General features: G+C 44.1%; 1 protein-coding gene and 1 long non-coding RNA gene across 4 annotated transcripts in view; one reads left to right on the forward strand and one right to left on the reverse strand.

Annotated features, from left to right (window-relative positions):
* The window catches only part of LOC128344906 (uncharacterized), a 20889-nt gene extending 16441 nt beyond the window's left edge, over window positions 1–4448 (forward strand). For both annotated transcript variants that reach the window (XR_008316117.1, XR_008316119.1), the window contains one exon: window positions 3381–4448. This is a non-coding gene — a long non-coding RNA (uncharacterized LOC128344906). The remainder of the gene's footprint in view (window positions 1–3380) is intronic.
* The window catches only part of TBXT (T-box transcription factor T), a 25111-nt gene continuing 5781 nt past the window's right edge, over window positions 4445–23774 (reverse strand). For both annotated transcript variants that reach the window (XM_053295926.1, XM_053295935.1), the window contains exons 3-8: window positions 22495–22629; window positions 19061–19122; window positions 18901–18962; window positions 16769–16945; window positions 11238–11370; window positions 4445–6973 (exon numbers count right to left, since the gene is read on the reverse strand). In XM_053295926.1, coding sequence (XP_053151901.1) covers window positions 6706–6973; window positions 11238–11370; window positions 16769–16945; window positions 18901–18962; window positions 19061–19122; window positions 22495–22629 — 837 coding nt within the window. In that variant the 3' untranslated portion in view covers window positions 4445–6705. The remainder of the gene's footprint in view (window positions 6974–11237; window positions 11371–16768; window positions 16946–18900; window positions 18963–19060; window positions 19123–22494; window positions 22630–23774) is intronic.

A 23774-nucleotide genomic window follows, 5' to 3' on the forward strand; every position in this document is an offset into this window, starting at 1 on the left:
GTGCTGGAATGTGATTCGGCATCCGAATCATGGGCACATCTATTTTAAAATGAGGACTTGCACAGCCCATTTAAAGCAGAGGATGGCAGTTCCATACCTGCTCTCCTCCTCCAGTCACCACCGTTGCCGTAATACCTGTGATTCCCCCAGCTATGCCCGCATGCCGTTGGGGTATCTCCCAGCTGCCTCTGCACAACGCTGGCGCACACATGGCTGCTGCGCATGTGCTCAGAGGAGGTATGGATCTGCTGTCCTGTGCTTTAAAAGGGCTGTGTAAGCCCTTGTTTTTAAAGGGATGTGCCCATGATTCGGATGCAGGATCACATTTCGAACACATCCCAGTTGCAAACCTGCAGGCTTGTACAGAGAATTGGATGGTGGGAAATCTTTATTTGCAGGAGATGGGTTGGCTTGAAAAGCATAAGGCAATTGATGGTTTCCCACAAGCTCAAGAAAGCAACAAATTCATAACAAAAAGTCTGGTGTGAGATAAGGAATACCAAAATGGCTGGCTGGCTTTGCTTGGCGATGTATACATAAATCCTTGTTCCCAGACTGGAACAGCTGTACAGCCTTAGATGACTGTATGAACTCATTAAGTGATGGACAAGTAACTGTTGAGGGCTAAGGCACAGCCCTGCTAGTGAAGGCCTAGCTATGAGAACATTCCTTCCACATGAGTCAAAGTGAAGCTAGAAAAGGGTTGGGGGATGGGCTTATTCAGGTATTTGCTGAGCTAGCCAGGCCTGACCTCAAAGCTCCTGCCTCAGTAAACAGAGCACTCAGTAGCTACAAGACGCAAGGGGCACCAGTAACAGTCACACTTTGTTTCACCGGGCCCTCTGACAAAAACTTCTGCAACATTAAGAAATGGAGCTTGTCTGGGTAAACAAGAGAATGAGCAGGACAGGATAAATAGAAAAATGTTGGTTTGGGATCTTGGAATTCTGTCCAATTTATATTTTATGACATTAAAGAAGAAATGAGTCATTGTATAAATGTTACATACAGCATTGGTTGCTAAGCAGAGCCAACTCCAGGTTTCAGAAGGCCTTTGGCAAACTCCCTCCCTTAGTCCCTCTAACATGAGTGGGCCCCAAGAGACTCCAGCACCACAGAGAATTCCATAGAATTCCAATGGCAGAGAATTCCATAGATTAATTATATGCCACTTCCAAATGGCACAGGTGCTTCCACGTTCATCAGGTGTGTGCTCCCTTTTGTGGACAGTAAGAACATAAGAACAACCCTGCTGGATCAGGCCCAAGGCTTATATAATTCAGCATCCTGTTTCACACAGTGGCCAACCAGATGCCTCTGAGAAACCCACAGGCAAGAGCTGAGAACATGCCCTCTCTTGCTGTTGATCCCCTCCCTACAACTGGTATTGAGAGGCATCTTGCCTCTGAGACTGGAGGAGGCCTACAGCCACCAGATCTGTACTCCATAAATTTAAGCCTCTTTAAAGCCATCCAAACTAGTGGCTGTCACCACATCCCATGGCAGAGAATTCCATAGATTAATTATGCACTGTGTGAAAAAGTACTTCCTTTCATTGGCCTAAATTTCCCAGCCTTCAGTTTCATGGGATAACCCTGGTTCTAGTGTTGTGAGAGAGGGAGAAAATTTTCTCTCTGTCCACTCTCTCTACACTGTGCATAATTTTATATCTCTCTAGCATGTCTCCCCGTAGTTGCCTCTTTTCCAAACTAAAAATAGACTTTCTTGCATCTGTTTATCTTTCTAATTGTTTTTCGGTGTGTTTATGGTTTTTAATGTTGATTATAAGGTTTTTAAAATGTAATTTTTATGGAATTTTATTGTATTTTAACTTTTATAAACTGCCTTGAGATACATTATGAAAGAGGCAGTAAAAAAATTAACAATAAATGGCCCCAGGTACTGTAGGCTTTCCTCATAAGGAAGGTGCTCCAGGCCCCTGATCATCTTGGTTGCCCTCTTCTGCACCTTTTCCAGTTCTACAATGTCCTTCTTAAGATATGATGGCCAGAACTGCATGCAGTACTCCAAATGTGGCCACACCATAGATTTGTATAAGGGCTTTATAACATTAGCATTTTCATTTTCAATCTACTTCCTAACGATTCCAGGCCTGGAATTTGCCTTTTTCACTTAAAGATAAAATTGCTAAATGTATAGAAGAAGAGACCTTGCTGAGGGAGAACCAAAATGGCTTCTGCAAGGGCAAGTCTTGAGTCACCAACCTTTTGGAGTTCTTTGAGAGTGTCAACAGGCATGTGGATAAAGGTGATCTGGTTGACATAGTATACCTGGACTTCCAAAAGGTTTTTGACCAAGTACCCTTGAATAAACTGCAGTCATGGGATAAGGGGACAAGTTCATGTGTGGATCGGTAACTGGTTGAAGGACAGGAAACGGTAGGAATAAATGGACAGTTTCCCCAATGGAGGGAAATAGGAAGTGGAGTCCCCCAGGGATCAGAACTGGAACCAGTGCTCTTTAACATGTTCATAAATGATCTAGAAATTGAGGCTAGGCTATACTTCTGGGGCTCTTTACCTTGGAAAAGAGGTGACTAAGGGGAGACAAGATAGAGGTGTATAAAATTATGCATGGAGTGGAGAGGGTGGGCAGGTAAATTTCTCTCTCTCATAAACAACACTAGAACCAGAGGGGTCATCCCATGAAATTGAAGGTTGGGAAACTTAGGACTGACAAGAGGAAGCACTTTTTTTACACAGCACATAATTAATCTATGGAATTCTTTGCCATGGAATGCGGTGATGGCCACAAGCTTGGATGGCTTTAAAAGGGGCTTAGACAAATTCATGGAGGACAGGTCTATCAATAGCTACTAGTCTGGTGGCTTTGGGCCACCTCCGGCCTCAGAGGCAGGATGCTTCTCAATACCAGTTGCAGGGGAGCAACAGCAGGAGAGAGGGCATACCCCCTCCTCTTGCCTGTGGGCTTCCCAGAGGCAGCTGGTGGGCCCCTAAGTGAAACAGAATGTTGGACTAGACAGGCCTTGGGCCTGAGCCAGCAGGGCTGTTCTTATGTTCTCAAGAGCTGCTTCCAAACTGAACCACCTCAGGAATGTGTGACTCACCAGTAACATCTATTACCATTTCTCATGTGCATTTACAGACAATGGAACAACTTACATGAGCATTCACATCCTAAAAATATGATGTAGGAAGCAATGTTCCTTTAACAAAGTAGGATATAGGTGCTGTGTTGACAAGACTGTTTTTGGAATACACATCTGCCACTACCTCATAAAACTCCCATCACAGTGGCTTACAGAACTTATTACTTACTTATTCACATGTATTGTTTATTATTATTGGTTACATTTATTACAATACTGTCGATGTTTCCTCCTCTCCTCCCTGAGACAGGGAGGTGTGCCCGGCCAGCCGGTAGAGTGCTGAGAGAAGCCAGGGGCTCCAGACGCAAGAGGCTGCAGATTGATGGACAGGGACTAGCCAGGAAAGCAGCTCCACAGCTGCAAGCAGCTGGAGGAATGATAAGGCAGGAGACGGAGTTGGGGAATGAGCCCCTGTGGAGGCCAGGGACTGGGTGTCCAGGACACGTGCCTGGCCAGGGAAGATGGAGCTGGCCGAAAGCAGGGAGGAGTGTCCAACATGCAGGGATTTAATTAAGGCAGAGGCTGCCGAGGACGAGCAGATCAGTCGGGACAGGGTTTGTGAGCCTGACAGTCTCCCGGAGAGGGGCTCAGGCTTTTGGCTTCCACTGATAGGGGAAGGCGGGGAGTGAATAAACTTCCTCCCTTCCCCAACTCTGAGGCAACGCCCATGCCTATAATTCACTGCAGGAGAGCAGAAAGGGCACTTTGGAGAATTCCTCCTCCCAAAAGCTGGACAAATGCATAATACAATTTGTATTTACTGTATTTATTTACTTACTGTACTTACTAATTTACTATGTGTGGATGATCACTCCATATTTATTTTATGAAACCTTTTAACACATGTGGAAGGATCTAGACAGTTACTCAAGAACAGAAAATGTTCCAGAGGAAACAAACGATGTAACTACAGTTACTACAGAAGTAGGATTATCCTTGGCTTAAGGAGCAGTTGTCTCAAAACTCTTGACTAGTAGGAGAACTGATGTAAATAAACCATCCACCAAATCCAATCCCTGCCACCATCCTGCATTCAAATTACACAAATCCCAAGATTTCTGCAGTAGAATAAATTTACAAAATTAAGTTATATGAAACAAATATGAACTTTCTGTTCAAGCTGCAAAAACAGAGGCACCTGAGCTGTTGCATTTGTCTTTGGTAGGATAGGTTAGTTACAGCACCTGTCTGACTTTTGTCATACACCGGATCTTTATGTGCATTGTCCATTTATTCCATTCTGAAAGTTCCTGTGCCATTAATCAATCTACTTGTTAATATGATATTAGTAATAAATAAAGTATTTTCATCAGCTGACAGATAAGCATTTGTTTTATTAAGGAAACTTTACTACCTTGTTTCACAGTTTAAACTGAATACATCTGAAAGGAGTAAACACACACATTTGCTAATGCCTAACAGAAAACACTAAATAATAATGCACATACTTACTTTACATTGTTTAGCTTTCACAATAAAGCGGGAGAGCTTATTTACAGTATTGGCAGGGGACATGCCAACAACTACTTCATTCTGGCAAAGGTGTCTTGTTGCTGCTGAAATTTAAACCACTCCACCAGCTAGGCCTGCAGTAGAATTTGTCCCCAGATCTCTGAGGATGCAATGGTCCCCTCATGTACAGTAAATAAGACTGTGGGACTGGAACACAGGAGCAATAAAGACTGGCTTTGTTAGCATTCAAAGCACTCATCATTACGACACATTCAAGGAAAATTCTGTGCATTGGGAGATATGTCCCCAGGGTGATTGTCTTAAAATATACACTAAACAGAAAGAGCATATACACATATACAGAAGGATAGCCTAACAAATAAATATAGCTCACTGAAGGACAGCACTGAAATAAAATAAATTAGAAAAAACCTTCATAATGTGCACTTTCTATGTACGGCCTGGTCTCAAGACTAAAAATCATTTGCAAACCATTAATTAAGGGCAGTTTCACGCACACACACCAATTTTCTTACACAGATGTCACTTCTTTGTGGGAAAACAACATGTAGATTTCATGTATACCATCACATGTGATGAAGTCATAAATGACTTTCACTATCTGTACATGTAATCATAGGATTTTAGAAATGGAATTAAAGAGCTGGAAGGGACCTTAGAGGTCTTCTAGTCTAGTCCCCAGCTCAGTGCAGAAGTTATTACAGCATCCCTGACAGATGGCTGCTCAACCTAATGGAAAGAGACAACTGTCCAAGGCATCCCATGGTGTGTGCACCACATGTATATGTGGCAAAACAGATATCTCCCTACAGGAAATCACTGCATGTGAATCAGCCCTAAGAAAAAAAAAGCTCACTTTACAAAGAGGCACTTTAGGATACAAGAACTTAGTTGCAGAACTTTGAAGACTGCATTTGTGATGCAGGAAAGAGCTCTTTTTGATTGTCATTTCAACTTCGTCACTAGAAAATAAGCATATAATTGTGCATAAATCTGCAAACTGAACTGCAGTCAAGGCACACCTATTTTATTAGTACACAGATTTTTCCAGCTATCATCCTTTAAGGATCATTTTTATCTTGGCCATATGCAGTGGAATCCTATGAAAGTTCATGCTGAAGTAAGTCCTATTGAGTTCAATGGGCTAACTGCCAAGTAAATGTGTGGAGGTTGCAGCATGAAACAAGAACTCCTCCTCTTGAGTAATTTCACACAATCACTCAGTTCACTGCGTGAATTTGTGTGAACTGCTTGAGTCAGTTCACATAACCGTAAGTCAGGACACTTTTTTCCTTCCTAGATTAAACCATTAATGATGGAAGTGTTTTCTGTAACATCCATCACAAGCTCAATCCATAATTTTGTATACTACCAAAAAAGGTCAAGCTGTTAAGTATGAAATTGCAATTTATACTGCTCTTCTAAAATATTCATCATATGCCTTGAGCAATCTGGGCTGAAAAAAGGTGTAATGACAAGACATCACTTGGTGTAAGTTCACACATGAAGTTAGAGTCATCAAGCAATGAACAAGCAATGATAGCTTCTATGTATGAAACACCCACCACAGATCAAACACCATAGAAAGAACTTTGCTAATCCCCCAGATCAGATCAAGCACAATACTTTTCAGTAAATGTTGTTCACACATTCATATGTAGTGAGTTATTGAGAGATATGCATATGTATTAAAGCATTTTTTAAAAAAATCTGCCAACCCTGATTCTGGAAAATTTGGCTTCTAATAAAGTGTGCAAACTGAAAAGAAAATGTGTTAAAGAAGAGAGCAGCAGGTGTGAGAGAATTTGCTCTCTCATAGCATGGGGTTGGCAACGTTTAGCCCTCATGGCTGCAGAGTTAAGTTGGAAAATGGAATGGTAAATGTTTCCACTGTGACCTGCACTGCCAGACAAGTTACCTCCCCCTTTCGTAAAGTGTCTGTGCCACTACAATACACTCTAATACTGAAAGGAGCATAAAGCAATTAGTGCAGTTACTTTACCATCTATGAACATCCTGATTTTTCCTGCCACTCTCCTGAAACGTTCTATCCAGATTTTCCGTTTACAGCAACTAGAAAGTCTTTGGTTTTAAGAAGAGGGCTACATCGAAGGGGTTGTGACGGGAGTCCATGTGGATGCAAGTCTAGCATGCACTGAGGTGTCATACTGACTATCAGCAATGTCTGTAGGTGTCCCACTGTCATACAATGGAGATCCCGAGGAAGTGGTGGTGACTGAATGAGGAAGAGTGGGGTAGTGGGTTGTAGAACCCCGCAAAAACTGGGATCCTATTCCACTGGACATTCCACTTGATTGAGACACAGGTGAGATGGTGCTGTTGCTCACAGACCACAAGTTAGGATACTGGCTGTAAGAGAGAGAGAAACAGATTTCAGAATGTAGGCTCACCTTTAGGACTCAGTATGGTACAGAGGATAGAAGGTTGGACTTTGATTCAGGAGCCACTCTCTGGTCAACTCTCTCCTTGAACAACTTACTATCTCAGCCTCCTGTCCATCTGCAAAAGTGGGAATATCTGAAGTCTTACAAAGTTGTTATGAGAATCAGCAAAGCAGACTGCAAGGCACTTGGCCTATTTAAATAACCATCTGAAGGAATAATACCTTCAGCAGAATGCCATCATTTACTAAAGTACTGCAGATATAGGCAATGGGGCTATTCTTACGATCTATTACGATCTTACGATTCTTACGAGCTCACAGCCGAGCCTGGTGGTTCTGGAGCGGCTAACCCGCTCCTGTAGCCCGCCCCTTAGCCCGGGTTTGCAGAGCAAGCGCTCTGCAAACCCGGGCTATCTGCTCATGTGCGGCTCCGCGTTGCGGCTACTCGTGAGTAGACCCCCGGCCGGGAGGCTTAAAAGCACGGGGGTCTCCCCAGTATGCCCTGCGCACTCGCGCAGGGCTTACTGGGGCTTCCGGGGGCCGCGCAGCCCCCGCTCCCCCCACCTCCCGCTGGTCGTGTGGGCGGCCGATCCGGCCGCCCAGGGCTCCCTTCCCGCTCACTAGGGGTGTGCAATTCGGATTTTCGGTGATTCGGTTTGGGACCCGAACCGAATCACCCCTGTTCTGTTTTGTGCCCGAATATGAGCCACCCGAATCACCCTTGATTCGGTTTGGATTCAGATTTAATCTGAATCCGAATCGATTCAGGGGGAAGGGCCCAGGGGCAAAATTTTGGGGTGGTAGAGCCCAATGGGTGGAAGCTACCACCCCAATTTCAGGGGGATTGGGCAAAAGGCTGATTTTTGGGGAATATTTGAAGTTTTCGTGACTTTGGGGCAGTTCGGGGGCATAGCATGGTAGCTGGGCAAAAAGAGTGGGGTGGGGTGGTAGTGCCTAATGGGTGGAGGCTACCACCCCAATTTAAGGGGGATTGGACAAAGGGGTGATTTTTTGGGAATTTTTGAAGTTTTTGTGTCTTTGGGGCAGATTGGGGGCAGAAAGTGGATCTGCCCCAAAAGAGTGGGGCAGATAGTGCCTAATGGGTGGAGGCTACCACCCGTCCCCAATTTCAGAGTGATTGGCCAGAGGGCTGGATTTTGGTGAATTTCTGAGGTTTTTCTTCATAAAGTGCTTTGATTCATTCATCATATTCATAGTAAATGAGAGTGTGAAAAAAGTGAAAGTGGGGTCATGAGAGTTCTTTAATTGAAAAAAATCTCATTTGCTATCATTGAATGAGAATTCACACCTCAGAAAATAAGGGAATAACATCCCTTCAGAAAAACTTCTGAGGTGTGAATTCTCATTCAATGATAGCAAATGAGATTTTTTTCAATTAAAGAACTCTCATGACCCCACTTTCACTTTTTTCACACTCTCATTTACTATGAATATGATGAATGAATCAAAGCACTTTATGAAGAAAAACCTCAGAAATTCACCAAAATCCAGCCCTCTGGCCAATCACTCTGAAATTGGGGACGGGTGGTAGCCTCTACCCATTAGGCACTATCTACCAGCCCACCCCACTCTTTTGGGGCAGATCCACTTTCTGCCCCCAATCTGCCTCAAAGACACCAAAACTTCAAAAATTCCCAAAAAATCAGCCCTCTGCCCAATCCCCCTGAAATTGGGGTGTTAGCCTCCACCCATTAGGCACTACCACCCCACCCCACCCTTCTGCCCCAGGCCCCACTTTCTGCCCCAATCTGCCCCCAAACTGCCCCAAAGATACGAAAACTTCAGAAATTCCCCAAAAATCACCCCTTTGCCCAATCCCCCTGAAATTGGGGTGGTAGTCTGCACCCATTAAGCACTACCACCCCACCCCACTCTTTTTGCCCAGATCCCATTCTATGCCCCCAAACTGCCCCAAAGTCACTAAAACTTCAAAAAATCCCCCAAAATCGGTCATGAGCCGAATCACCCGAATTTTTCGGCCCCGAAATTCGGGTGATTCGGCTCGGCCCCGAAAAATATCGGGGGACATCGGGGGTGATTCGGTTCAGCCCCGAATCACCCGAAATTGCTCATTTCGGGCACAGATCAATCTGTGCCCGAAATATTTTGCACATCCCTACCGCTCACCAGGAAAAACCGGGCGGGTCTCACTGATTGTGAGACCTGGTCCAATATCAGCTAATTATAAATGCAGATTTTAAATGAACCCCACTTCTACTTCTTGCATAGTATACTGTTCTCATACAATGGAACAAACTTGCATTTTCTTTTAAAAAGAGGTAGGAAATTATTTGTGGTCCACATTGAATGTTGTATTTGGCAATGAGAGAAATAGGCACAGAATTTGATTGTTACAGTACAATCTTGCTAGTAGCCACAGAAGATCAAATGCCTGGACCTGGCAGCTCCCATTAGCTGGGATAGTGTTCTAAGACCTCTAAGTCTTCCTGTGGCAACCAATAGCCTATTTCTACTATAGAGAGCTGGCCAACCCAATAGGCAGTACAGAAATATTTCAGGGAACATAAGAAACTGCCATATACTGAGTCAGACCACTGGTCTATCTAGCTCAGTATTGTCTTCACAGACTGGCAGCAGCTTCTCCAAGGTTTCAGGCAGGAATCTCTCTCAGCCCTATCTTGGAGATGCCAGGGAAGGAACTTGGAGCCTAGAACCTCTTCCCAGAGCGGCTCCATCCCCTGAGGGGAATATCTTACAGTGCTCACACATCAAGTCTCCCATTCATATGCAACCAGGGCAGACCCTGCTTAGCTAATACAACAGGTCATGCTTGCTCCCACAAGACCAGCCCTCCAGGAGAAACCTATTGAGGCTGTTCACCTAAGCAACCAAACCCAGGCTTGGGCAGCCCAGCCTGGGTTTGGTTGCCTGTGTGAAGCACCAGGATCAAGGCCGAGCCCAGTCTTGCCTGCCCCATGAGCCCGACAAGTATGCCCTCTACCCGAGGTCTGGGGTCGTGTGTGTGCTTGGGTTTCATACAGCCCAAGCACACACAGAGCTGGGAGAAATCCCCCAATACACCATGCTCGTTGTGTGGTACATTGTGGGATATCTGAAGGCCAGGATGCATTTTCCTGGCCTCCAAACTCCACGCTGCTGGGTGCAGTGCAGATCATGTGGGTGTGCAAGCCGTGTGTCCCTCACGTGGACCTTGCTTGTCTGGGGGGAAAGTAAGCTGGATCTTGCCTCCCCGTCCCGCGCACCCTCCCCGCCTGCCAACAACGGTCACGTGAACCATCTTACTGTTTCTTATTAGAGTGTTGGTTACACTTTTAAGATTTGATTGATGCAAAAATACCCCTGCGTACACAAGACCTGACCTGAAAGGTTGGACATGATTCTTATTTTATAGTTTTATTTAAACATATTCTAAATTGATCGAGTGAAATAATGATTTTTTTAAATGAAGTGATATATTTGTTCCTGAGCAGAGTTCTATCTGTGGTTTTTTTGTACTTTTTTATTTTATACATTTCTGCAAAAATAAAAAAAGTATGGGGGTGGAGAGAAGAAACACAGCTCAGCCTTCCCTCATCCCAGATCCGTGAGACAAGAAGTAGAAGACTATTATATCTCATTTTTTTTAAAGAACTATAACCTCTTTTCCTTCACTGTAAGTGAATAGGGCCAAATAATCTATTTCTTCATATAGAGACAGAAGAGGGAAGGAGTGGAATTGGGGGGAAATGAAAAAAAAAAATCCCCTCACTTGCACACCACAAGATATGGAGGAGACAAAATTATAGTCCACTTTGGGCAACAAAATAGCTGTTACTATAGTATCTGGCCCTGTGACTGTATTACCTACTGGTTGTCTAGTCCAGGGATTCTCAACATTGGGTCCCCAGATGTTATTGGACTTCAACTCCCATAATCCCCAAACAAAGGCCATTGGGGCTGGAGATTATGGGAGTTGAAGTCCAATAAGATCTGGAGACCCAACATTGAGAATCCCTGGTCTAGTCCCTGCAAATAGGTCACAATCCACCACAAATATTTCCTGCATAGGCCTAACAGGACTTGTGCCAACTAAAGCTGCTCAGTTTGGGAATTACTGTTCACTTCAATCGGAGCAGTGCTTCTGGCCAGCAGTGCTTTTGGTGGACTCTGTCAACGGATTCTTTTGAGGAAACAACATTCCAGTTTATAGGAATCTGAAAGTTGTCTTGCACATGAAATGGAGCCTACCTGGAGCTGCTTGGTGGGCCAGTGCTGTGACCCATAGGCAGCATACTTGTCGGGGGTGGGACTCCTAAACTGGACCAGTTGTCATGGGACTGGAGCATAGAAAGACAGGCTGTCGAATTGTCCCCATAGGCGGCTGAAAAAAGCAAACACTCATGTGAGAAGGGCGGTCCTTATTTTCAACACGAAAGTATGCAAACAAGCCTTGATGTATTCATTTTACTAGATTTGCTTGGTGGCCATTCGAAAAGTCCTTGATTTGTCTACAAATTATATTTCCCTTCCATGGCTATGCACAGAGGGGCATCTTCCAACTGGCACAGCAGAAAGCACAGTAAATTCTCTAATGTCCACCCATTAACATGGCACAATTATGTACTTCCTCTCACCCAGTGCAAAGCAACCCCCGCCATCCCCACCACACACACACACATTATAGTGGCACTCATCTAGCCTGGCATGGAAGGCAGCTGCTAGGCTTGACCACATGGCTACTCTACAGCTCTGTAGTTTGGGGCAACAATAATTTATAAAAACCAAAACCACACAGTTTTCCAGTTGCTGTTGCCAGTGTCCACCATGTGTGTGCATGCATGTGTCTGTGTTTATACACACATGTGAATATTTTGGGACAGGGAATCATTCTTATTTATTTTGCTATATAAGTTGCTTTGTGAAATTTTTTGTTGAAAAGTGGTATATAAATATTTCTGGTGGTGATTATGTTGATAAAAACAGCAAAACGTATAATGTATTAGGATGTAACCCACACAATGTAGCAAGGGAATGGTTAAGGCAGAGTACAATGGTCTAGATTATACAATAAATACTCAGCTATGAGCCCCCCACTCCTGACACCCTGCAGACACCTATGTTCACTTTCCATCTCCATCGGAGATGAACATGTTTTAAAAGACTGAGCACCAGTGAGTAGCAGAAGCTCTTGATGAAGCTTTGTAAGGGATTTGTGGCTCCACTGGCAAAGGCCACCGAAGGGGAGCCCCATCCTACTATCTTCAGCCTACAAAGGTTTTGTGGCATAGAGCCATAAGACCATAAAGGAAGAGCCTAACCAAGTCCTTGATCAGGATCCAGGTTAAAAGAGGGTGGGAGGAAGACAATGAAACAAACAAAAAGCAATCCCATGCCACTTACAATTGGAGGGCGCTTTCTATTCTCTCATCTGGATCTAACTCATTGTTACCTACCTCCCAGCCAAGAGCTGATTCATTCATTGAGCAGGCATACAGTATAGTTTATAAACGATGCCACCTCAGATATGAATGTGGATAATGCACCCATATGTCAGGAAGAAGACGCTGTCTCCGATGTGCAATTTGCATGTGCAGAGGGATTGTGAAAGCATAATCAAACTTTTAATCAAGGTGAGTCAATCCTGTGAGAAAGGCAACACCGCCCTACTCAGTGCTTTCATTGGCTCCAACAAGCACCTGAGTTTACTTCAAATCCAGTTGTTTTTAATTGGGGAATTTTCTGTCTCTTAATTCAGCTAAGCCCCCTAGTCCAAAAATGGTGACTCCTTTCCTCAAGACTGGGTTAGGCAGCTGAGCTCTCTCCATGACCTGCTTCAAAATGCTTTTAATTATAAATAGAAATGTGAGTCATTGGTGAGGCTGTGAAGGAAGTATAAGAATCAGGAATAAAAAGGTAGACTCTCCCTCCTCCATTTTGGAGAGTGATATATTCCACTTGTGCCGGCTTTGGTCAGACCCCTGTACTATGAAACTGAGGACAGGACTAAAAGCTTTCATTAGGATATGAATAGCAGTGCAATTAGAGCAAGCTGGGTTCTGATGGCAAATATTGTTTAAAACATACACAGATATTTGGTCCAAGAATGAAAACCTTTTGGGAAAATGTTCATCCATATGGTATTTTATTAAATGGTTGCTTGCACTGCAGTAAATGCCGTAAAGATAGAATTTACTAGTTTATACACATGTACATGAACTGTGGATCATGCACAGGTTCAGTGCCATGGGGAGGGGAGCAGCAAGCAGGATCTTTTTTTAAAAGGAGAGCAAGCCCTTACCTACTCTCTGCTGCCACATGCAGCTTTCTGCTGCAGCTTGTCACACCATGCTGACCATCAGTACCACATGAGGGACAAACGCTCTTGGGACAAGCGCTGCTGCAGCCGGAAGGTGCATGCGGTGGCAGACAGCAGATAAGGGCCTACCTCTCCTTTTTTAAAAAGACCCCGCTCACCGCTGCCCTCTCCGCAGTGCCAAACCTGTGCACGAACTTTGGTTCGTGCACACCCCTACTCGTTTAACTGCTCTTCTACAACCAATGCCCATTATTCCACAATGACAATGATGTATCCACACATAAAACTGGCATAATATGCCCCAATGTCAACATATTAAAATTATTTTTATTTGTTTAAGCAGGCAGTCCATAAGATACCTGGGGCCTAAGGTATTTATTTAAAGGTAATAACCAATAGCTTGAATATTTAACTGGCTCTGCATTCAGAAATACAATCCCAAGCACTCTGGTAGCACTGCAAGCCTTATTATCAATCCAATGAAGACTTTCTAATAACCAAGAAACTTAGAAACAATGAGACTGTTCTCATGAGCAGCCTAGCCGCCCAAGTGAGGCCAGCCTAGCCTGGGCTAGGCTGTTTGTATGGGGTGCTGGGATCCATAAGGATCCTGACGCTCCCAGCCAGCCTAACCCCACTCCTAAGCCGAAAACTTAGCCAACGTTAAAGGAGCAAGCACTCCCTTAACCTGGCTGCTGGGATTGTGTGCACACAGCCCGAAGAGACACAGAGATTGGCACTTTAGGCGGATCCTGACGGGGGATCCTGTCAACGCACCGCACTTGTAGTGCAGTGCATTGTGGGATATCAGGAGGCTGGCCACCAGATCTCTACACTGCATGGCACAGTGTGGATTGCCTGGGAGCATGGTCTGTGCTCCCAACAACATTTACTTGATCTTCTGGCGGGGGAAGGTGAATTGGAGCAGCAGCTTCCCCCGTGCCGATCACCTGGATATGTGAATGGCCCCATTGTGTCATAAAACACGTTTGGTAGGAAGTGGCAGAATACAATTAGATAAAAATGTTCACATCTTGGAATGTCAAAGTACTGCAAGTCACTCCTTCCAAGTACAAAACCTGCTCATAATAAAGGCGAAGATGATACTCTTTACAGGACCACGAAAACAAACACTGATGCTACTTGAGCACATAGGCCCATCCAAACCTATTGCTATATCTGCTCAGGCTCTGGGACCAAGACACAATACAGGACTGCCACCTCTATACAACCTTACATCCTTCATCCTGATCCAGAGCGCAACAGTCAATCATGTGCTAACTTCTACATACAAGGGTATCCCACTGTTTAAGTTGGTGTGCTTGAATGCAACCCGCCAGTTCAACAAAAGATGAGTGCGCTATCTCTGACAACAGATAGACCAACTGTTCCGAAGTGTGAACTATATACAAGAATGTCAGTGGGTGCTGGATGCAGAGGATTATTTGCTTAACCACTGGCATGGACAGGCAAGAAGGTCCACAAATAGAATCCTAGCTCTCTGTGCACATCCTCCTTGCTGGACCAGGACAACAGGCTTGAAATATGCAAAGACCAAGGTATCTTCAAAAAGAAAAAGGAAATAATAAAAAGTCTATTGGGCTGTATGAGGAGGCTGTGTTTATTTCTAGGTAGCTGTAAGTCCTTTCTTTAAGCAACAGCAAGGTCTATAGGAAGCATTTATGAGACCATATTCAATATATTCTGCCTATATGCCTTGCTGTTGCTTAAAGAAAGGACTTACAGCTACCTAGAAATAAAGACAGCCTCCTCATACAGCCCAATAAGGTTTCTATTAAGTAAGTAAGTAAATGCCATGGGTAAATGCAGTCTCCCTCCAGCATAACATTTGGACAGGAGGTAAATGCCATAAAAATATAAAATACACAAGTAATCCAGCTAAAGAGCCAGCATGGTGTAGTGGTTAGAGTGCTGGACTAGGACCGGGGAGACCCGAGTTCAAATCCCCATTCAGCCATGATACTAGCTGGGTGACTCTGGGCCAGTTACTTCTCTCTCAGCCTAACCTACTTCACAGTGTTGTTGTGAGAATAAACTCAAGTATGTAGTACACCGCTCTGGGCTCCTTGGAGGAAGAGCGGGATAGAAATGTAAAAATAAATAAATAAATAAAGTCATGACTATGTGCCATTAAAATCCATGAAACACAGAATAGTCACAACAAAAACTCACTTGACTGCTTTCAGTAGGGTTTTTCCCCATTTTGTTGGCTTGTGCCCAGAATAACCACAGGAATTCAGCTGTTCGCTTAAGTCAAACTTTAATACTAGTGCTAAAACTCCACCTTACTGATTCATAAACTCCTCTTTAAAGGCATTCTTTCTGTACAAAGTATTTCCTTTCTATATTTTGGATTGGGGTGCGCAATTCAGTCAGTCTGAGAGTCACTTTTATGTTTTTACAAATCCAAGCGGGCCTCATTCTGTTAACCACAGAAAAGTGCTTATTTCCATCTTAATTCAATGTTTTTAATCCATTCTCTGTTATCCCCTTTTTCTGTGCCCCAGAGAATTCTCTCTCCTCTCTCTGCACTCCCATCTGTTAACCCTCTCTCCCCCTCCTCATATCCTCTGTGCAGAGGAACTCTCAGGTGCAGGTAGGCCATGAAGCATGGCTGGCTGGAAGCAACACAGCTGCCACCTCCCACCATTGTACCACAGCATCAAAAGAGTAATGAATGTAGACCTCTCTCCCCACTCTCACTTTTTATGAGCCTGGCCCTGAGAAGACTTTAGATGTTCCCATAAAAATGTGGGAAAGCACCATATACAAGGAGTATTTGGATTTCCCCCACGAGGCCATAAAGAGACAAAGAGGAGGCCAGCATCAGCTCACAGGCCTTATACTGTACAGTGTACAGAACTGTTTGAGATGCAATACACAAAAATAAATGGTTCACTCCTGTTGTGAGACATTTTAAGCAACTATGGACAGACCATGCTAGGACAACATTATATAATCCCTGAACTCATTCCAGCTGTCCAGTTCATTAGGCTATTGCTTTTGTTCTTTGGTGTTTAGGAACATAGGAAGCTGCCATACACTGAGTCAGACCATAAGTCATCTAGCTCAGTATTGTCTTCACAGACTGGCAGCGGCTTCTTCAAGCTTGCAGGCAGGAATCTCTCTCAGCCAGGGAGGGAACCTCGAACCTTCTGCTCTTCCCAGAGCAGCTCCATCCCCTGAGGGGAATATCTTACAGTGCTCACACTTTTAGTCTCCCATTCATATGCAACCAGGGCAGACCCTGCTTAGCTAAGGGGACATGCTTGCTACCACAAGACCACCTCTCCTCTCCTGCAATACTGTTTCCTGTTAACAGTCATCACCACCAAAATCAGATTTTGACCCAGCCTCTACATTCACGTTGATATCCTGAATTTAACCCAGTAGTTAATCTCCCATGTTAGCAAACAGCCAGAGGGCAATAAAAGCCACTTACTTGGAGAGTTGGTTCTATGAGTGTATGGATTTGGGTAAGGGGTAGGGCGGTGATTCCTCAGTGATGAGTACCTTTCACAGCTGTGAGCAGGGGAGAGCGACAGAGATGCCCCAAACTGTGGGTGAGGATTGGCAGGAGGACACAGTGTCCCTGTTCCAGGAATCAGCCAACCACCTACTGTGAGGATAAAAGACATTTCACTACAGCAACATAAAGACAATGAGCCCTTTGCAATTAATACAGTATCAGCTCATGAAATATAGTATTTACCATGGAATGCTACAAATGGCATCCCAATCTAAAGTTCTCCTCCTATAATGTGTAGGAATATTTACCCATGTTGTGATGTCATCAAGTTGTGCACTTTCATAGCCACTCATAGGGACACAGGAAGCTGCCATATACGGAGTCAGACCATTGGTCTATCTAGCTCAATATTGTCTACACAGACTGGCAGCAGCTTCTCCAAGGTTGCAGGCAGGAATCTCTCTCAGCCTTATCTTGGAGATGCCAGGGAGAGAACTTGGAACCTAGATGCTCTTCCCAGAGCGGCTCCATCCTCTGAGGGGAATATCTTACAGTGCTCACACATCAAGTCTCGCATTCATATGCAAACAGGGTGGACCTTGCTTAGCTAAGGGGACAAGTCATGCTTGCTCCCACAAGACCTGCTCTCCTCATGATTGAGGTTGGGTGAGGTGCAGAGGCAGCCAGTGAGGGCAGTGGGGGGGGGGGGCAGGGGGGAGTTGAGAGTTACTTTTTAAAAGTCATTACCAGCAATACTGCAGCACCTGCAAGCCACCACGTGCAGTGGCGCCCTGCCCAGCATCCCATGCAGCAGCTGCCATTTCTCTGGCAGCTGCAGCTCCAGCACTCACTTGGCCTCTGTGCGTGCACAGAGGCCAGGTGAGTGGCAGAGCTGTGGCAGCCAACATGCGGGATGCCAGGCGGAGCACCACTGCTCGCGAGGGCCTGCAGGTGCCGTGTTATTGCCGATAATTACTTTTTAAAAGCTAACTCTCACCGCCTGCCCCCACCCCCATGCTGCCATCACCAGCTGCCTCTGCTGAGGTGGCTGTCATACATGGCAGGTGAGTGAGGGCAGCACATCACCTCCGGCTCTGGCTCTGGCTCTGACATATTCAGAAGCCAGAGAGAAGGGAGGGGAAGGAAGTGTGGAGGAGAGTACAGAGCACCTCCACTAGAAGCCAGCAATATACATTCCTCCTCCATACTTCTTTCCGCTCGCTTCTCCTCTAGCTTTTGAAAACGCCACAGAAAGGAGGGGAGGGGAGCAGTGGTGGCAGCAACAGACCCCAGCATAAAGTAAGGAGGAGGGGCAGGGAGGGAAGAGCAGTGCACTTCATGCATTGAGGAGAGCTGGTCTTGTGGTAGCAAGCATGACTTGTCCACTTAGCTAAGCAGGGTCCACCCTGGTTGCATATGAATGGGAGACTTGATGTGTGAGCACTGTAAGATATTCTCCTCAGGGGATGGAGCCACTCCGTTGCCTCCCTGGCTTCTCCAAGATAGGGCTGAGAGAGATTCCTGCCTGCAACCTTGGAGAAGCTGCTGCCAGTCTGGATAGACAATACTGAGCTAGATGGACCTATGGTCTGACTCAGTATGGTCTGACTCAGGGAAACATTATGAACACTACTATATTAATGGATTCCTAAATCAGGATACAGAATTTTAAAAATATAGTATCCGTGATTAAATTGACTGCATACAGGAAAAATGTGAAAACCACAAGATATAGCCAAAGGGGCACAAAAACAGCACTGCTGCTGTGAAGAAGGGCATATTTGCAAGTTAGCACTCTTACTTGAATTATAATTATGCGCAAAATCACTGAACAAATAGCAAGAAGAGTATCTGTGCAAAGCAGAACTGGTAATGGAGATAAAGTTCTAGCTGCAAGAGTGCTGTGTGGCCCAATACTGGAAAACAAATTCCTAGTGAGGGGATGGGAAATAAATTGTTGTGCATATAAGAGATGCTAAGAATTAACATTGTGATTTATGAAGGACTATGCATACTACTACTATTAATTTCAATTTTTAAATTTAAAATATAAATTAGGTACAATAAAAACAAAAAGTCATTTTCAGAAAAGAGCTTAGACATACATTGTGAATACCCAGACTGTTGACCATCTCCCACTTCATCCATCATGTCTTTGTGATCACTTCTGTTACAAAGAAACCAAATTTTGTTAGCCAAAAAGCTTAAATATCTGGAAAGCAATGTGCTTTGAAATTGCAAGTGAAAGCAGTCAAGACCTCTCACCTTTCTTTTGCATCAAGAAAAGCTTTTGCAAAGGGATTGTACTTAATTTTCAAAGCTGTTATCTGCAAAACACAAACAAAGCATCTCAAATGCAACGGTTATTTGTATTCATTTTTAATGCAAATAGTCATGCAACATTCCAATCAATTCTACTGTTTTACAGCAGACTCCAGTGGGAAAATGGCCCGGAATACAATTAACAAAACAGCACCTAAACCACTCATATTGCTACAGGGTACTTTGAAATCATTCTCCCCACTACAACCCCCACACTTTGCCTGGTTAATGCCTGGTTTTATTATCCTATTAAGGAAGTACATAAGAGGGTGAATACACTTAAAACGGTTATAAAAAGTTTCAGGTTTCTGGATAAAACAGAAGGGATAACAAAACACTGTGAAGGGTACCATAATCATGAACATCACAGTCACTTTAAAAACAAATTGATCCAATAAGTTAACATCTTTGGGATACAGTATTGATAAAGACTAAGAGTCATGTCAGTAAATTATATCTCACCTTTACTAGTTGTTATTGGAGGGTGGGGAAAACGTTAAAACCTCCTAAGGGGAATGTTGCTGGACCAAGAATTGGTCACCAATGTGGTCTGAGACTCCTAATAGTTCTAGAATAGTTCTATTCTAAATAGTCCTAAAATAGTTTTAATCAGAGATTTGTTTATAGTTATTGTTCATTGATATTTGACCCCTATCAAAATTCATTATAGTACAGTTCTGAAAACTTATGTGGAGATGTTTAGAGGCAACTTCATATTTCCATCTTTAGTAGATCTGCCGCTATCTCCAACTTTTTTGGGAAATGTTAAGAATTGTGGCTCATACATCACACAAGAGTACATCAGCTTAGTAAAATTGCATCTGCACATGTTGCACAAGTGAATAGTTTGTATCACACAAGAGGAAGCCAAATGGAAATAATGGGCTTACTCTTGTGAAATGCAATCTATACATTTTTTGCATTTATGCACCATCAGTAGGCTGATGTACTCTTGTGCAGTATGTGAGTCAAAGTCAGAAAAATTACAACTGTAATTTAAATTATAATCGATCAATATTGCTGCTAAGCTATATCAGTGAGAATATACTATATTTTTCATTAAACATTGATCCAAAATGTATTAACTGCAGCATGCCAAGCTATTCTGACTCCAAAGGTTGGACTCCAAAGGTTGGATTTTTAGAAGGAAAAGAGGGTTAAGCCTAACACATTTTATAAAATGGAATGAAAATTAATATATCTATATTAAAGTAGCATTTTCCTTCCCTTAGTTAAATCATAAACTGATTCATTGGGAAGCTGCTCTGAACTTTTCTAACATAAGTAATCAGGAAAATCACAGGGCCTGTTTGGAAGATACGGTCCAACTGGCCCACTAAACTACATGGGAAAAAGCATGTCTATGCACATCTCCCCCACTGGAACACCATCCATCGCACTGCTGCATAATCATGTGGAGGAAGCAAAACGTCCAAAACTGTCTCTCAAATACCATCTATATATTTAATTCTCTTAGCTGGCATATGTGCTCAGGATTTGGCGGTGGAAATCTCGCGAGAGTTCCTGGCATTGGGCGAGAGTTGAGGGCAAAAAAAAAGGCGGAGGATGGTGGTGGAGGGCCGCAAAATGGCCTGAGGAGGTGGCCTTGGCTGGCCGCTGGGAGGTGGCATAGGGACGACCTGGCCTGGCCAGGCCAGGCCGTCCTGGGTAAGGGGGAGGAGGAGGCGGCAGCAAAGCCCAGCCTGGTCACCAAGGGCGGGAGGTGGCAGCCGGATGGTAGGCCAGGCTGTCCCGGGTAAGGGGGAGGCGGCGGCAAAGCCTGGCCTGGCCGCCAGGGGGTGGGAGGCGGGAGGTGGAGGTGGCGGGACAAGAAAGTGGCAGGGAAGCAGTGGAGAGACTGGAAAGGGGGTGAGTGGGAAAGAGAGAGTGGGGCAGGAGGGAGGGGGGCAAGAGAGTGAGGCAGGGGAGGAGGGGAGAGGGCAAGAGAGTGGGGCAGGAGGGAGGGAGGGGGAGGGAAGTGGGGCAAGAGGGAAGGGGGAGGGGCAGGAGGGAAGGGGGCAAGAGAGTGGGGCAGGAGGGAGGGAGAACAGCCGGCCCCAAATAGTGCACAGATGCTCTGTGCGGGTGGGCTAGTAGCGTTTAAATCGTGTCATGAAGGGCAGTTCAGGTGTTCTGTCCCTGACATGATTATGCAGCAGTAGGGTGGCCCATCAGGAGCATGGGATGCATGCACAGGAGCCTCACTGTGCAATTGAGCAGGCCAGTCAGGCAGTATCATCTGAATCGGAGCAACATACATTATAAAATGCAACTTTAAAAAGATGTGTCTGGTCTGTGAAAAGTTGTTGGGTATTCATTATAACTATACAGCATGTGTTTATTTTGATTCAAGCAGTATGAGTTTGCAATTAATTTTCCAAAAAGTGAATGTTTGATTATACTTTCTAGTTGAAACTACTTTCTAAATGTAATGTCCTCAAAATATCACCTGAATTGAAAATCTTTTCGCCTGAATCATGAGCTCAGTACAAGACAAGAACATGAATAGCACTCTGATCCTAAACACATATTATTTGGAACAAAGTCACACGTAATTTAAACTTATTTGCAATCAAACATGCTTAGGCATGCAGATAGAAGGGGGTGGGGTGTGGCAGGGGTGGGGTGGGGTGGGTTGAAAGCCCTGTGTCTAACTGGGACTTCCTACAAGAAGTTGTAATGGGCAAGGTAATAAAACCACAATGATTTGTTTTTGTTAAAACAGGAAGTTGATCTTAATCAAAAAGAGCACTTGATATTCAACTTTAAAGGTTTTTTTAAAGAGGCATAAAATATATGTTACATAGAATTGCAACTGAAGGAATACTTTGTCATACCATGGGATATTCTGTAACTAAATACCTCTTCAATCTTTTTTTCCAAAACCCAAAGCTCCCTATTCCCTTTTTAAATTTAAGGTATTTATCCCAGGGTTTAACATACCCACACCCAAACTAAGATTGGCACACAGAGAATACTTCTGTGATCCATGCACAGAGGGGAGCAGTGATTTTCGATGATTCCCCTTTCCTTCTGGGATACATTGTTGGAAAGCACAGGTGGCTGAAGAGAGAAGGGAAGAAGAATCACTCAAAATCACCCCTGCCCCGCATGTGTGGCTTCCTCAAGTGCAACTCTTTGTTTGGACAAAGGCCACTATGCACCTTCTGACAATTCCATTGCTATTTGTCCTGCCCTCAATGGAGGTGAACAATGATTAAATCTTTTTTTTTATATAGTCTTTTAAGTTCTTTCATATAGTCAACACATTCCCACCTTAACAACCCTTTCCTTACTCCAAGGATTTGCTCTTTGCAGCTTGAAAGGAGCAAAATCAATGCAGGTCTCTCTCTCTCTCCCCCTCGCTTTGTGCCTACCTCCTCATTTTGGTAAGCTGTCACAGCTATAAACTGGGTCTCTGGGAAAGAGTGACTGGTGATCATCCGCTGAGGGCCACCAACTCTCACTATATGAATCCTAGGTTCATATTTATGCAAAGAATTCAGCATTATCTGTAAATATAAGGATAACAAAAGTAAGCATTGACATGGGGGTAGAAAATACTTTGACATTGAACTACCAGCTAAAGCATGGTCAGAGTCAATGAACATTAGGCTAGCTTGCAGATTTATTTTAAAATGTAAATGTAAGATACAAAAAATGAACAGAACATATTATCCAATAAACACACAAAACACAAAGCATTTCCCTGTCTCTGGCCTCAGAGCAGTGCCTGGGCGGGCAGAGTTGCAACAAGCCCTGGGAGGGGCTAGGGCATGTTGACAAGGCACATGTGATTGCGTATGCTAGATATGCTGGCCCCACTGCCATCAGCAGAGTTCCATTGATGGGAGTTTGACCCTCACTACAACAGGACTACAAAAGTGATTGCTTGAGGAAAAGACTGTCTGTCTGAATCTATCTTAGGTCAGAAGCTCTTTTTTTGTTTTGTTTTAAGTATAGTACATACGCACACAAACCCCACAATCAACCAACCCCCACACACACACCTTCAGCCTAATACAATGCAAAGTTAAGTGTGCACGTCTATTCAAAATCAGTGCTCAACTCCACATAGGATCAGACTGTTTATTTTTCTTCCATCTGAAAAAGTATTAATTTTTAAGAAGTATCACACCATCACTCAGTGACTGCAAAAGTCAACACTGTTCGGAAAACAACTGTACTCTTCTATGTACATATTCTTGTATGTTCAGCACTTCTTTAGTTAAAATCATGAATTCAGATTTTCCAGCTGTACATAATTAAGAGGATAGTGTCTGTCCTTACTGGTATACATTAGTCCATGATATATTAGCAGCACCTAATAAGCACACCATTCAACCATTTGGGTTTGGTTTATTAACTAGCAACTTTCTTGCCTTGTTATGAGCCCCTGATGGTGCAGTGGTAAAAACTGCTGCCCTGTAACCAGAAGGTTACAAGTTCGATCCTGACCAGGGGCTCAAGGTTGACTCAGCCTTCCATCCTTCCGAGGTCGGTAAAATGAGCACCCAGAATGTTGGGGGAATGTTAATTTATGCTAAATCATTGTAAACCGCTTAGAGAGCTTCCAGCTATAGAGCGGTATATAAATGTAAGTGCTATTGCTATTGCTATCTCATTGAACAATTTTGCCAATACTGTATAGAATTTT

The sequence above is a fragment of the Hemicordylus capensis genome, chromosome 1 (genome assembly GCF_027244095.1).
Source record: "Hemicordylus capensis ecotype Gifberg chromosome 1, rHemCap1.1.pri, whole genome shotgun sequence".
Taxonomy (NCBI): domain Eukaryota; kingdom Metazoa; phylum Chordata; class Lepidosauria; order Squamata; family Cordylidae; genus Hemicordylus; species Hemicordylus capensis.